The following is a 13,663-nucleotide window of genomic DNA, read 5'->3' on the forward strand; positions in this document are numbered from 1 at the left end:
GTTCAGTTGGGGTGGGGTCAGTGTACGAAGAACCTGAAATGGGTTAAAGGGAACATCCGTTGTATTATGGAAAGTGGAGACCTAGTCTTCTCCCAGTTTCTCATTTATAAAAAAACTATTCAAGTCCTGCCGTTTATCATTCCTTTTATCAGGTAGTGATTGTGTTCTGGTAAAGGAGGAGCTACATGTACACCCCAGCTTGTTAGTTCTGGGGTGCCAGTTCCTGGCTCTGCACTGACTTGGCATGGGTAGATCTCCATCTTCCTGTCTCCCTCTCAGTCCTCAGCTCCAGGCTTCAGGCAGTGTCAGCACCCACTCTGCGCCCAGGACATCTGTCTCCCCTTCTATTCTGTTAGGACAGCAGTTCCTTCCCGCCTCCCCCACCCTGTTTCCTATTTTGTCAAAATACAGAAAGTCTGGTGGCTGTGATAAAGCTGTCAATTGGTCTCTGCTTCCCCATTCCACCTACCAGTGTTGACATTGTTTTTTAGGCTGGGATTTCCCTCCACCTCTGAAAACATACAAACACAACAGACTTCTGTGTTTTGCTGGGTCTTCTGAGTGTTGCTTAATTTAGAACCATGGTGGCTGCCCAATCGCCGCCTCCAATGAAATCAGCTTTGTGTTAGTTACATGTCAGCAACTGGCTGGCCCCTTCCAGTCTAGGATCCTGGTGTGAGTTTTCAGGACCTCAGTGACAGCTATCACAATTGGCTGATACTGGCTTCCGGAGAAACCAATGTGATGGTCTTTTTTGAGCAAGGAGTTGCAGGTGTCTATTCGTCTTTTGTCGTGGCACTCACCCACTGGCATCTCCATCTCTGGAATGCCCCCTTTTAGTCGAGGTTGCCATTATGGGTTGTCTCGCTTCTGGGAAGCTGGAATAGTAGAATGAACATGGTTTTTGGATTTATAGCCTAGCTTAACAAGTTCACTTCTCTCTGCCTCAGTTCTGTGAAATGGGGACAGTGCTGTGGGAAGGACTGAATAAGTTTATATGTGGGGAGTGCCTAGCCCAGTCTCTGACTCGTAGTAGAAACACTGCCCACAGTTCAGAGTCGTTAGCAGTTCACTGGTGAAAGGTTTTTGGTGTCTTCCGATGCCACTTCTCTGATTCTCCGACACCAACTGGTATCCTACAGTTCAGTTAAGTTCTGACACTACCCACATTTCTGTAAAAGATGACGAATGAATTGAGGAAGGAATATGGCTTCTTGCACATGGAGTGACTTTGAGCTGTTCTGTGTGCCTAAAGGGCCCACCGTTACTCTGTCTGGGAGGAAACCCACAGGGTGCTGGGAATTCCTGCCAGGAGTGTGTCCACTTCCCCATTCTCCAGAACAAGGTAGTCTACTGCCTGCCTCTGTATCAACTTACTGCTTGGAACTGGGGAAGAGCGTTCCCAAGCCTGGAGTAGAAGGACTACCCCAGCTCCTCAGAGGCCCACTGAGGACACAGGAAGTCCTCCTAGGACACCCTGCCAGCCCCTCCAGTGCTGGCCCGTGGGACTGGCACTCTGCTGCTGACTCTGACTTGCCTCATGTCATTACTCCTCGTTGCTCATGTTACAACTGCCCTTTTCCACAGGGATGCTTGAAGATGGAAAGAAATTCGATTCCTCCCGGGACAGAAACAAGCCCTTTAAGTTTGTGCTGGGTAAGCAGGAGGTGATCCGAGGCTGGGAAGAAGGGGTTGCCCAGGTATGCTCTCCATTGTTTCTTTGTGTTTCCTAGTGTCTACTTCTTAAATTACGTTTATAGGTGGGAAAAATTTCACTCCTAGCTCTGTCACCCAAATAACTCCTTTTATTAATGTTTCTTGTAGAATTTCTTTAAGTGCCCCCCCTCTTTTCTTTTAAACACACACACACATTGTTCTATGCTTTGCTTTTTCACTTAATCCATCTCTGATACTTTATATACCAGGATATAAAAGAGGAGGAAGCTCTACTCCTCATAGAGCTACACAGTGTAGGCAGACCTCAGAGATATTGCAGGTTCGGTTCCAGATCACCACAGTAAAGCAAATCTTGCAATAAAACAAGTCACGTGAAGTTTTTGGTTTCCGAGGGCATGTTAAAGTTATGTTTACACTGTACTGTAGTCTGCTAAGTGTGCAATGGCATCATGTCTAAAAGCAAGGCACAGCTTACCTTTGAACAATGTGGGGGTGGGGGCATCCCTCCCCCGCCCCTGAACAGTTGAAAATCCACGTATAACTTTACAGTCGGCCCTCTGTGTCTGCAGTTCCTCATCCAGGGATTCAACCGACCACGGATCACGTAGTATTTAGTATTGAAAAAAATGCACGTGTAAGTGGACCCACATAGTTCAAACCCGTGTTGTTCAAGGGTCAACTGTACATACCTTAATTTAAAAATACTTTATTGCAAAAAAATGCTAACCATCATCTGAGCCTTCAACAAGTCATAATCTTTTTGCAGTAGTAACATCAAAGATCACAGATCGCCATCCAAATAATAATAATGAAAAGGTTGGAAATACTGAGTGAATTACCAAAATGTGGCAGACATGAAGTGAGCAAATGCTATGGAAAAAATGGCACCAGTAGATTTACTCAACACAGGGTTGCCACAAACCTTCAATCTGTAAAAAACAGTATCTGTGAAGCACAGTAAAATGAGGTATGCCTGTATTCCCTGTATTCCCGTGGGTGTGCTGTTATTTATTTGACAAGTACCCTATTGATGGCCATTTGGGTCATTTCCAGTATTTTGATATTGTAAACAATACTGCAGTGACTAATCTTGAATGGACTTTATTTTACATTTGTGCAAGTGTTGCCATAGGCAGATTCTTAAAAGTGGAGTGAGTGGTTCAGTGGCTGTGTGCACTGGATTTTGACATACTGCCAGGTTGCCATCTGTGGGGATTACACTGAGTTGCCACCAGCGGGCTGTGAAGGGGCCTGCTCCTCCCAGGCCCTCCAGCGCAGTGTGTTGTTAAAAACTTTTGGCTTCAGGACAATTTAATGAGTGAAAAATGTTATCTCGGTATCATTTTAATTTGTGTTTGTCTTATTATTGACCATGTTGTGTCGGACCACTTCTGAGAGGTCAGACTCATGGAGAAAGTCATTTTGCTTGTCTTAAGTGTGTTTCTTCACCTCTCACCTCCCAATTTGTGTAAACAGCTTTTGTTCTGCCAACTCTTCAAAATTCCCAGTAGATAGTAGGGGACCCAGGGTTGCCAAATTGCAGTTGGATTTTATCCTTCCACTAAGCCCAGGAATTTTCTTCTTGGCACTAACCAGGTAAAGGGATGTTTACGGTGGCCTAAGACCCAGCGAGCTTTATAACAGGCCCTGCCGCGATGGATAAATTAGTCTATTTCCTCTCACCAAAGAGAATTGGCGATTTAACCAGTGTGGAGAGAAGGATTTGTCTTTCTCTTTTCCAGAATACACTTTGCTCTACTTCCTCTATAAAATATCACTGATTTATCTCCAAATAAACTGCTTAACTTTCAGAAACTTTAAGCTATCCCATTCCCAGGTGTCTAGATTTTTGTTCCAGCATGACTGAGGGTTGGCAGTACAAAGAGGAGAGGATCTTTGTGGCTTACTTCCCTTTGGAAGCCTCTTCAACTATACCTTTCTGTCCCGTCCTGTTCCCACCCCAGAAGTCTGGCAGGCTCTTGGGTCTGTAGCCCATCCCCCATCTCCCGTGCCAACCATTGTCCACCCCACAACTCATCTTCTGTGGCTGTTCCAGCACTGGAACAATCGTTGTGTTGTGTGTTGCAGGAGCCATAGCTGCCACCAAGATAGTGTTACCAGTCTATTTCACATCCCAGGCTTGGTGAGGCATGGTGGGGTGTTGGGGAGATGCCCAGTCTCCCCCTGCACCCAGGGTTCTTTGGGTCAGTCACAGCTCTGTTACTTGTGAGAAGTCTGGGTGGTCTGAGACCTACATAGAGCATCTTCTTTTAAATTCCTCTTTAAATTCCTCTGTAGAATATTTATTTAGCAACTAAGTTAAAAGCACAGGAAGAAGGGGGGTTGTCTTGTGCCCCTTTTCCTATTCTTCTGCTATTGTGTTCTGGTTTTCTGTGTTTACAGGTCTGCAATCCTGCCACATGTACTATTTTGGCAGCTTGCTTTTTTCATGTAACGATGTGTCTTGGACGTCTTTCCATGTTAGTATAATTAAAGCCACTGTATTCTTTCTGTTGGCTAACCCGTGGTGCACATGTGCTGTGAAACCACTCCCCTTGCAGTGGGCATTTGGGTTGCTAGCAGATTCTGGAAGTGGAATTGCTGGGTAAAAGGATAAGATTGTTTTGAATTTTATTAGATTAAGCCATATGCTTTCAACTGTCCTTATTACTGCCTTGGTCCAACATGTCCCAGTTTCTGAAGGGAGCTGTAGGAAGTAAGCCTGAAGCTTTCTCTTCAGTCACCATCTCTTGTTCTGGGTCAGAGAGCCAGGAACGCACACATGGAGACTTTAAAAAGATAGGTAAAGGGTGGGAATAGAGCAGAGAACCTGCTCACTGTTCAAAAAATAAATACTTAAGCTTGTGTATTTGATTAGAAAATGAAAAACTACAAATACATTTTAATAAGTGAAAAATTTCCCCCCACCCTCTGTTCTCCCCATAGAGAAATGATGGCATTATTTGTGTCCTTCCAAAGATGTTTTCTGTTGATACAGGCAGGTATAAATATATACTTTCCTCTTTTCCACACAGTTGGTAGCATGCTGCTTTGTACAGTGTAGTTTGTACCCCAGAAAATCATACTGTCTTTTTTAGTTTTTCTGTATTTCTGAGTACAAGTATAAATCTAGAAAGTATAGAAAAGTATACTGCCTCAAATATTACTTTCTGTGTGTTTTCTTTTAAAGCAAAATTTTGATCAAAGCACTCCTTTTTGAAGAGTATAGATGCCTCTAGTGACAGGCCACTGAAGGATTAGGTGGTGACACTTCTAGAGTGATGGCTGCCCAGAGTCAGATCAGTGGGACCTGGACAGAAAGCGTGAGAGCCTGATGGTTCTGGGAGTCGAGAGGGATTTTTATCTGCTGTTGGCTACCTTGGAGCCAGATATAGGGCTCATCCAGCCTGATCGCCTACCTCCACATCCCATAGAGGGTGTGCCCGCTGCCCAGGCAGCCGTGCAGTCACTGGAATGTCCTAGTCACACCGTCCTGGCAGGTAACCACAGCTCTGCTTCTTAAGGAGACATTTGGGGGGCGCCTCAGCTCATTCATTCTTCCTTGATCTTTTCACAGATGAGCGTGGGTCAGAGAGCCAAGCTGACTATCTCCCCAGACTATGCCTATGGCGCCACTGGGCACCCAGGCATCATCCCACCAAATGCCACTCTTGTCTTTGATGTGGAGCTTCTAAAACTGGAATGACAGGAATGGCCTCCTCCCTGATCTCCCCATTCTTGGGTAAGGAACTTAGTGCTGAAGGACCTTCCTTTAACTCCCTTTGCTCCTCCCAAGTCAGGCACAGTATTTGATGAGCATCAGAGAGAACCAAAAATGCCATGGGTTTTTTTCCCTTTACATTCTTCCTCTATTGGCTCTCCTTTCAGTTTTAAGTGTACACCTTGGAAAGGGACGGCATGTGCTCTTGAAAGAACTCGTGGGGATGGGGAGCTGATGGTAGCTGTTTAAATTAAGTATTTTAATATGTAGCCTATAAACTAAAACTGAGTTGGAACTGGAAATACATGCCAAATTTTTAGTGCCAGCATTTTAGTTCTTTAGAGGTAAGATTGGGATGACTGACTTTGTTTGCCCTGCCTAGTTTCTGCAGCTCCCTCATCCATACAGTCTGTGGTTACTGCCTGTTAGAGGATATGAGAGAGGCACTACCACCTGGGCCACCTGCCTCGGGGAGCAAGCCCAGGACACACGAGGACAGACAGCAGGCCAGCTTGTTATCAGTGGGTTGAAAGGTGAGGCCCAAGGATGCTTATGAAGTGTAAAGGATGCTCTCAGTCTAGGAGAGGCTCTTAGGGACCTAAGTCAGCCTTTCTGTGCAACAGGTGAGGAGGCTGAGGCCCAGAGAGAGAGAGGTCTTACTCAAGGTCACATCCAGACAGTGGCAAATTAGGACAGAACCCTTTTCTGCATCTCCTTCCTGGACCTATTTTTCCTTCCTCTACCCTCATTTCTAGGCAGCCAAACTCAATATCCTAATGGCGTCTAACTTTTCATGTGGGTATTAGAATCATAAAACACATGAATGTTTGTCATCTTCTTTCTACATGGCCCCAGACCTCTGCATTTGCTCCCCTCCCACCCCTGGAACCAGAGGGTCACAGCCAGGGGCTGGGTGAGAATGCTTTTGTTTGAAAATGGTAGCAAGTGGCATCCAGCCTGTTAAGGAGTTCCTTTGTCCTACTATGGACTTTTTAAATAGAGGAGCCTTTTTTATTATTAGCTATTTCCTCCCAGTGGTTTGATCCCTAAACACCTGGGTCTTCCAGACCTGGTCAGGTTTGAGGACTCTGGCTGCTCCACTTGTCATTCCTGCCGGGAGGGAATTCAGACACTTTATAGAGCCTCTCTCTGCCCAGAGGTCTACACCTAGTCCTCACCCTGGAAAGCTGAGTCCTTTGAACATAATATACTTGAGGAAGCCTTGGAGTTACCCTGATTTGGGAACAAGCTTTCTGGAAATCTGGAAGGACAGAGGAAGGGGAGAAAGAGGGGAGAGAGGGCTGAATGGCTATGAGTCACCCTGGCCTAAGCCTCCCCACACACTGCCAAAGCACAGCTCAGAGCTTCTCAAAAGGGTCTTGAGGGAAAGCCCAAGGGCAAACCCAGAAAGTTACAGGTTCGAGTGAGTGAATGAAGACTGCAGACATTTTCTCAGTCTGTTCAACATGAGGAAAACCAGCTTCGGGCTGTGCACATTAAAGCCCCTGGGAAGCTTTAAAGACTTTCTTGATGGTCTCAGGCTACCCCTCAGACCAGTTAACCGCCACCACTGGTAGTGGGGTCCAAGTGTTCAGGTTTTTTAAAGCCCCCAGGTGATTCCTATATGCAGCCAGGTTGGAGACTCATTGATAATGGGAAACTGTATTGTCAGCTGCATTGGTGGACTTTGCCTCTCCTGCTATCCTCAGCAACAGAAATGTGACCTTAGGTTTAAAAAAACACAACCAAGGTGAGCAGAAAGGAGCTGCTCACCTGGGAATCCAGCCTGAGCCCAGTGGGCCCTCCCCAGCTGGAGCAGAAGGGGCGAGGGCCAAGTCAGACCTCACAGCTGTTAGGGAAGGGACTTGGTGTGGCAGCAGCCTGTGGCTGTCCCTACTGCACCCAAAAAGCACTGAGTTGCTGGAACTCACCAACTTTCTGTCCCCAACAGATGTGCCATGGAAGGATCTGGCGCCTCCAGATGCGCACAGCGAGTCCGTACGGAGCTTTTCCTGATGTTCCACTACACTCTTTGTATAAACATCTTCCCTGACTGAATGTGTTCTGTCACCGGCTTTGCTCTTCCCCTTTCTCCTCGTATGTGTGTTGACCTGAACTATATGCCATAAACCTCAAGTTACCCATTTTAGTTTGTTTTCGTTTTGGAGTGAAGATTGAGTTTCAGTCCTTTGGATCTAGGTTTCCAGTTAAGTACTAGTCAAGTATTAACAGCACAAATAATGGGTTAACTTTAGAATAGGAATTGGTGTTGGGGGGAGTGCAAGAATCTTTATTTTATTTTTTTTTTGGATGAAAGTTTTATCTATTATATATTAAACATTCTTGCTGCTGCGCTGCAAAGCCATAGCAGATTTGAGGCGCTTTTGAGGGCCGAATTATTCTCCAAGTTGAGAGATGTCCTCGGGTTGAATTAAAAGCCCTACCCAAAACTAAAGTGGGAAGGGGAGAGCCTTTGCCTCCACTGCCCCACCCCCACCCTCCCCTTAAGCCTCTGCCTTTTGAAAGCAGATCATTTTCACTGAGTTGTTGGACACTACAGGTGTGTGTCACCGGGCCAGCAGGGACCTCTGAAGCCTTCTACTCCCCCTGCTGATCTCAGAGTTTCCTGGCTTCTCCTTCCTCCCTCTCACCCTCTGCTGTCCTGTGTAGTGATTTGGTGAGAGAAATTGCTGCCTACTCGCCCACCCCTACCCCACCCCCTGCACTACATATGAGTTTCAAGTTTTATTATTGCAATAAAAGTGCTTTATGCTGGCTTTTCTCAGCTCTGTGTGATGGTGGTTACTTTCAGGTGCCTCCCCCTGCCCTTTGGTGCAAGGGGATGGGGTTGGGGTGTGGCAGTGGGGGTGCAGTGCTGGAGGCTGTGTCTTAGCAGAAGAACTGCAGCAGGAACATCCTTCCCCGTTGCCCTCTTGGGAGATGGGATGGGGGGCAGTAGATCTGCATCTTCACCCATGGAGGGAACTTTGTGGAGGTCAGGCTGGGGTCGTCAGGGAGCCCCATCCGCTTGCCCATCATCAGATGTTCATTAAATGTGTGGTCTGGGTAGAGTTCTATGCTGGGTTCTCTGTGGTTGCCAAGAAGTCGGGGATGCAACCAGCAGCAGAACTGAGCCACCACCCATTTGGAGATGTGTTACCAGCAAATTGATGAAATGTTACGAAGGGGAAGATTCGGGTTTTAAATACGTGTTCCTTGGTGACACTTGGTGTGGAGGCTTTTTGTCACGTGGACAGTGTGGTTGCAGTAGCTTCCCTGGCCCTACCCTGATTATGCTAGTAATATTCCCCTCCCTCTGGTCATGGACACCAAAAATTGTGGTGTCCCACACCTTTCTAGACACCTTCCACAATTTCCCTGGTTGAGAGCCTTTGATTTTAAATAGGGAGATGGTTTAAAGACTTGCTTAATGATTTTCCAAATCCATCCTTTTATTAATTTAAGTCACCAGAGTATCATTTCAGGGTTGTGTCTTATTTTCCTCAAAATTCTTTTATCAAAATTGCCAAGCAACAAATAAAAGATTTTTCCCGTGAATATCCATATACCCACCACCTAGATTCTGCCATAAACATGTTACTACTGTACACCTATTTATCACATATTTATTCATCCCTCTGTCAGTCCCTTTATGTTACATTTCAGAATAAACAGCAGACATCGCTACAATTTCCCCTAAATAGATGCCATTAGAATTTAATATTTGTTTACACTTTTGTACCCTAAAGCCCTATCAAAATACAGAAGATCATCTCAGAAAGTTCCCTTATGCCCTTTCCCAGTCAGTCCCCAGCCCACCCCCAGAGGCAACAATTGTTTTGCTTTTTCTACCATAGTGTTGCCTGTTACAGAATTTAATTTCAGTATGATCTTAAATGCTATGTCTTCCTTCACTCAGACACATAGGGAAACTTTTAGTTCTCACTGAACTTAAAAGTTCAAAGAAATCGTCTGGATCAGGGTCAGGTATCTGACAGGCAGAACCATGGGCCCCAAAGATGCACACATCCTGATTCCCAGAGCCTGTGAGTACCTTACATGGCAAAAGAGATTTTGCAGATGTCATTACATTAAGGACCTTGATGTGGGGAGACTGTCATGGATTACATTGGTGGGTCTAATGTAATCACAAGGGTCCTTAAATGAGTCAGAGATGTGAGGACGGGAAGACATCTGAAGATGCCATGCTGCTGCCTTTGAAGATGGAGGAAGGGGCCACAAGCCAAGGAATGCTGGCAGTCTCTAGGAGCTGGACAAGGTGAGGAGAAGAATCCTCCCCTAGGGCCTGAAAGAACCAACCCTGCCAACACTTGGATTTTAGCCCTGTGAGAGCCATTTTGGACTTCTGACCTCCAGAACTGTAAGATGATAAATCTGTGTTATTTTAAGCCACTAAGTTTGTGGCGATTTGTTACAGTGGCAATTTGAGCAAGAGGAAACTCGTACAGTCTTTGTTTCTTTTACTGTATAACAGAACAGAAAAATAACAAATCAGGATTTTTAAAAAATCTCCAGGATTCTACAGCTCTAACAAATCAGACTTCAGTTTTTTTCTGCTTCTTCCCCTCTAGTTCTTGCCCTAGGCACCTGCCATTTTTAGTTTTAGTCACACAGCCTAGTATAAATTTTGCATTCTGGTTTTTTCTCCACTGAATGTTTTTGATTAAGAATATTTGTTCTTGTTGCTGTAAGGTCTTTATAACTATCTTAAGAGGGCTGTAAATAAAATCAAATGAATACACTAAATTTAACTGCCTTTTTTTTTGTCCATGGCTTGCAGGGTCTTAGTTCCCCAACCAGGGTTTGAACCTGGGCCCTGGCAGTGAAAGCGCCAAGTCCTAACCACTGGACCGCCAGGGAATTTCCCTTAACCACCTTGTTAAAGGACAAATGTTTTTAGGAAGTAAAATCATGACTCAAATACAAAATGAACATGTTAAAGACTTCAGTTAACTCATTAATTAATGAGAGAACCAGTAAGACGTTTTAATAATAAGTCCAGTAGGAATGCTGAAATGAATTTGCTTAATATATACAAAACTGGCAAAATTGGCCAGTATCCACAGACAATCAGTTAAATTCCACTGGATGAAATCTGCATTCCTCTGCAGAAGAATCATCTGCATTGTCGGTTTCCCTCAATGGACATCACTGTAAGGTCGCTTAAAGAGTGAAAGGTGGAGACGAGAAGGGTGGAGGGTGGATGGGTGAATGGAACACCCAGCAACTGGGGAGGGAGGGAAGCTCTTTCAAAGTCTTTCACGTTTCCTCACACCCTATTGTTGGTTACTTAGGTTATTTCCAATCTTTTGCTTTTATTAAAAAGTCAATATACATCTTTAAACATGTAGTTTTTTTCTTTCCTAAATATCTTGATTCTATAGGATAAAACACTAGAAGGAGGACTGTAGGGTCAAAAGATTTTTATGACTTTCAGTTCGCGTTGCCAAGTTGTATAAGCCTTTTGCCACACACCGAAAACAAACCCCACCTACGTCGCATGGCAGAAAATGGGTTGTCTCTTCCATGGTCTCCTTAAAAAACAAGCACTTTCTTTTTCGAGACACCCACCCACCCATCCACCCACCCACTTTTCCCTCATGGTCCTTGGTCAGAATTAAATCTGTGGAGAATTGACTGATCTGGACCAGAGATGATACATCACCCCTTCCCCAGTGCTGGCTCCTCTGAAGCCCAGCGCCTCTGAGCCCCAGAACGGTATCCAGGATCTACTGACTTTATTTTCCTTTTCTTCGTTTTTGTTTTATTTTTGAGAAGCATGACAGTTATTTTCACAGTCCTAAGATTCAGGAGAACTCTAATTCTGCTTCTGACCTTTGCTACAGCTTAGACACGGAACTACCCTGTTTCTGAGTGTTTCCATTTGTTGAATGGATTCGGGGTGGAGGCTGGGGCATGCATGGTAGGTCAGGGTGACCAGGTGAACTTTAAGATAACTTCCAACTCTAAAACTGTAATTACCATGTGGCCACACACCTCCCCTGCCCCCCAATAACCAGGATGACATTTTTACTACAAAAAAGCGTTCTACTGACCCGTTTGTTCCAGGAAAGGGCTGGCCACACACCCTCTGCCCCTTCCTCTTTTGAAATGTGCCCAAACTGCCTGGCCCCTTGCAAGCTAACCGAGGATGGCCAAATGTACTTGACTGGTTAGTCTGTCCCTCGTTCCACAAATCCTGCCTTACGGGAACGTTTTCCAATGAGATACCGCGTCGGTATTTCCTTTTTATTCAATAAAATATACTCCCTGACACCTTTGAACTGCTGCTGAAGCAAAGGTGACAGCAAAAGAGTTCCCATGCTGCAAGTTTCTGAACAAACAGGCTTTATTAACTTTATCTTGAACTTAGATTTGTCTTTGACACATGTGGGATGTGTGTCTGTAAGAATTCTGCCCTCAGCATGCACCTGCTTCCTGGATAAATGTGGGTTCACTTTGGTTGACAGCCTTGGACTGAACCGTGTTCTTAGGAACCACCAAGAAAGCAGAGTTGAGGGATTCTTGTTCAGCTCTCTAATTAAATTCAGTGAATTAATAAGAGACAGCTGACAGCAAAAATGCATTAAAATTAAAATGCCAAGGGCAGCACTCCCCTGGCTTCTGCCCAGAGTGGGTCTTCTGAGTTCCCCGAGTTCCCTACATGCATCAGGCAGATTGATTACAGACCATCAGAAGCCAGGCTTTGCAGCAGCTGCCCTTTAGAGTACACGGGAAAACAGCTGTCAGCTTTTATTAGGAAGGTGGAAATATTTGCTAGTGAGTATGTAGGTCTGATATATTGTTGGATCTGTCTGCCAAATGCCACTGTAGTTTTTCCTAGTTTAGAATTAATTTGTATATTTCTCAAAGCAATAGATTCCCAAGATTTAGGAAAATAAATTCAGTTAACCACAGAGTATATATATTATGGTATGCCATCCCTGTGATCAGTGCTGTTCTAGGTGTTAGAAGTGAGTACAGGATAGGAAAGAGAAAGGTGCCACCTGCAAGGACCTTCCATTCTAGTGGAGTTCCAAAACATGAACAAATAAATAATGTCAGGGATCCAGAGTGTGACAGCAGTGAGGAGAGTGGTGAAGTAGTAGCTGAAGGCTGGGAGGAAAACTGTTCTAGGATGATGGAACAGCACATAAACGAACAACCACCTCAGCTCAGGGAAACCACAGAACTGTGAGACTTAAGACCCGGGTTTCAAAGTGGTTTATTTCACAGCCATGGATAATTGAAACGGGGGTAAGGAGGGAAGCACACACCAAGGAGCTGTCTGTTGGGGTTGCTCCAGCCAGAGATGAAGGAGGCCTTGACCCGACTGGTAGGAGCGAGGGTAGTAAGGAAGCAGTCAGGTTCAGGACACACTTTATCAGTGTGATTTTCAGGCTGGACTGTGAAGGAAGGAGTCCTCCTTTCCCGCCTGGCCCTTACCCCAGCCAGTCCATAGAGACAACTAGTTCAAACTCCTCACGCTCTCTTCTACAGTTACCACCATGTTGCACCAATTGCTTATACTGTTGTTGTTGTTGAAGAATATAAGATTAAAGTAAATCTTTGGAAAGAGCCTGCTTAATCAAGAAACAGAATCTCAGAGACACAAGGGAAATTACTGATAGATGTGACCACCTAAAAATGAAATAAAGAACAAAACTTCTGCATCATAAAGAATACCATAAGCAAGAGAGCCATAATGGAGAGAAAATTTTTGCAAAATATAACAAAAATCTCATACCCTAAATATATAAATAATTCTAAAGAAAAAGGCAATTTAGTAGAAAATAACATTAAGCTACTCTAAGAATTTTACATTAAATTGCTGTGTCTCGACCTATCACTTTTAGATACCTTCTCATGTGGCCTCTTGTCCTCCAGTAGACATGCCCAGGCCTCTTCACAGCATGGTGGTCTCAGCTCCACCCTGCACTAATGTGATAGGGGGGGAGGGGGGCAGGGGGACACCCCTCCCCCACACACACACTCCACAGCGTGCTATGGACAGTGCAGGGTGGAGCCCTGTCATTCTCCATGCTCTGCACTAAGCAAAGGTGACAAAGGGGCAGCACCCACCCCCTCACAGCCAGAGTGTGTGGGGAGGGTTACAGAGAAGGGGGAGCTGCAGAAAGAGATTCTTTCAGTTTGTGTATGAAGTCCTGGGCACACACTAAAGTGTCTCATGTGTGAAACCCACCAGAATTAACATACTGAAATCGTTGAGAACTGAACTATGAA

General features: G+C 45.0%; 1 protein-coding gene across 1 annotated transcript; it reads left to right on the forward strand.

Moving 5' to 3' along the window:
* The first annotated feature begins 1,587 nt into the window (after positions 1–1,587).
* Positions 1,588–7,992, forward strand: FKBP1A (FKBP prolyl isomerase 1A). Its single transcript, XM_024743199.1, has 3 exons — positions 1,588–1,700; positions 5,255–5,419; positions 7,350–7,992. Exons 1-2 carry the CDS (start codon positions 1,590–1,592, stop codon positions 5,381–5,383), a joined length of 240 nt encoding a protein of 79 aa, XP_024598967.1. The 5' UTR covers positions 1,588–1,589; the 3' UTR covers positions 5,384–5,419; positions 7,350–7,992.
* The last annotated feature ends 5,671 nt before the right edge of the window (positions 7,993–13,663 follow it).

The sequence above is a fragment of the Neophocaena asiaeorientalis genome, unplaced genomic scaffold (assembly GCF_003031525.2).
Source record: "Neophocaena asiaeorientalis asiaeorientalis breed wild unplaced genomic scaffold, Neophocaena_asiaeorientalis_V1.1 scaffold82, whole genome shotgun sequence".
Lineage (NCBI taxonomy): Eukaryota > Metazoa > Chordata > Mammalia > Artiodactyla > Phocoenidae > Neophocaena > Neophocaena asiaeorientalis.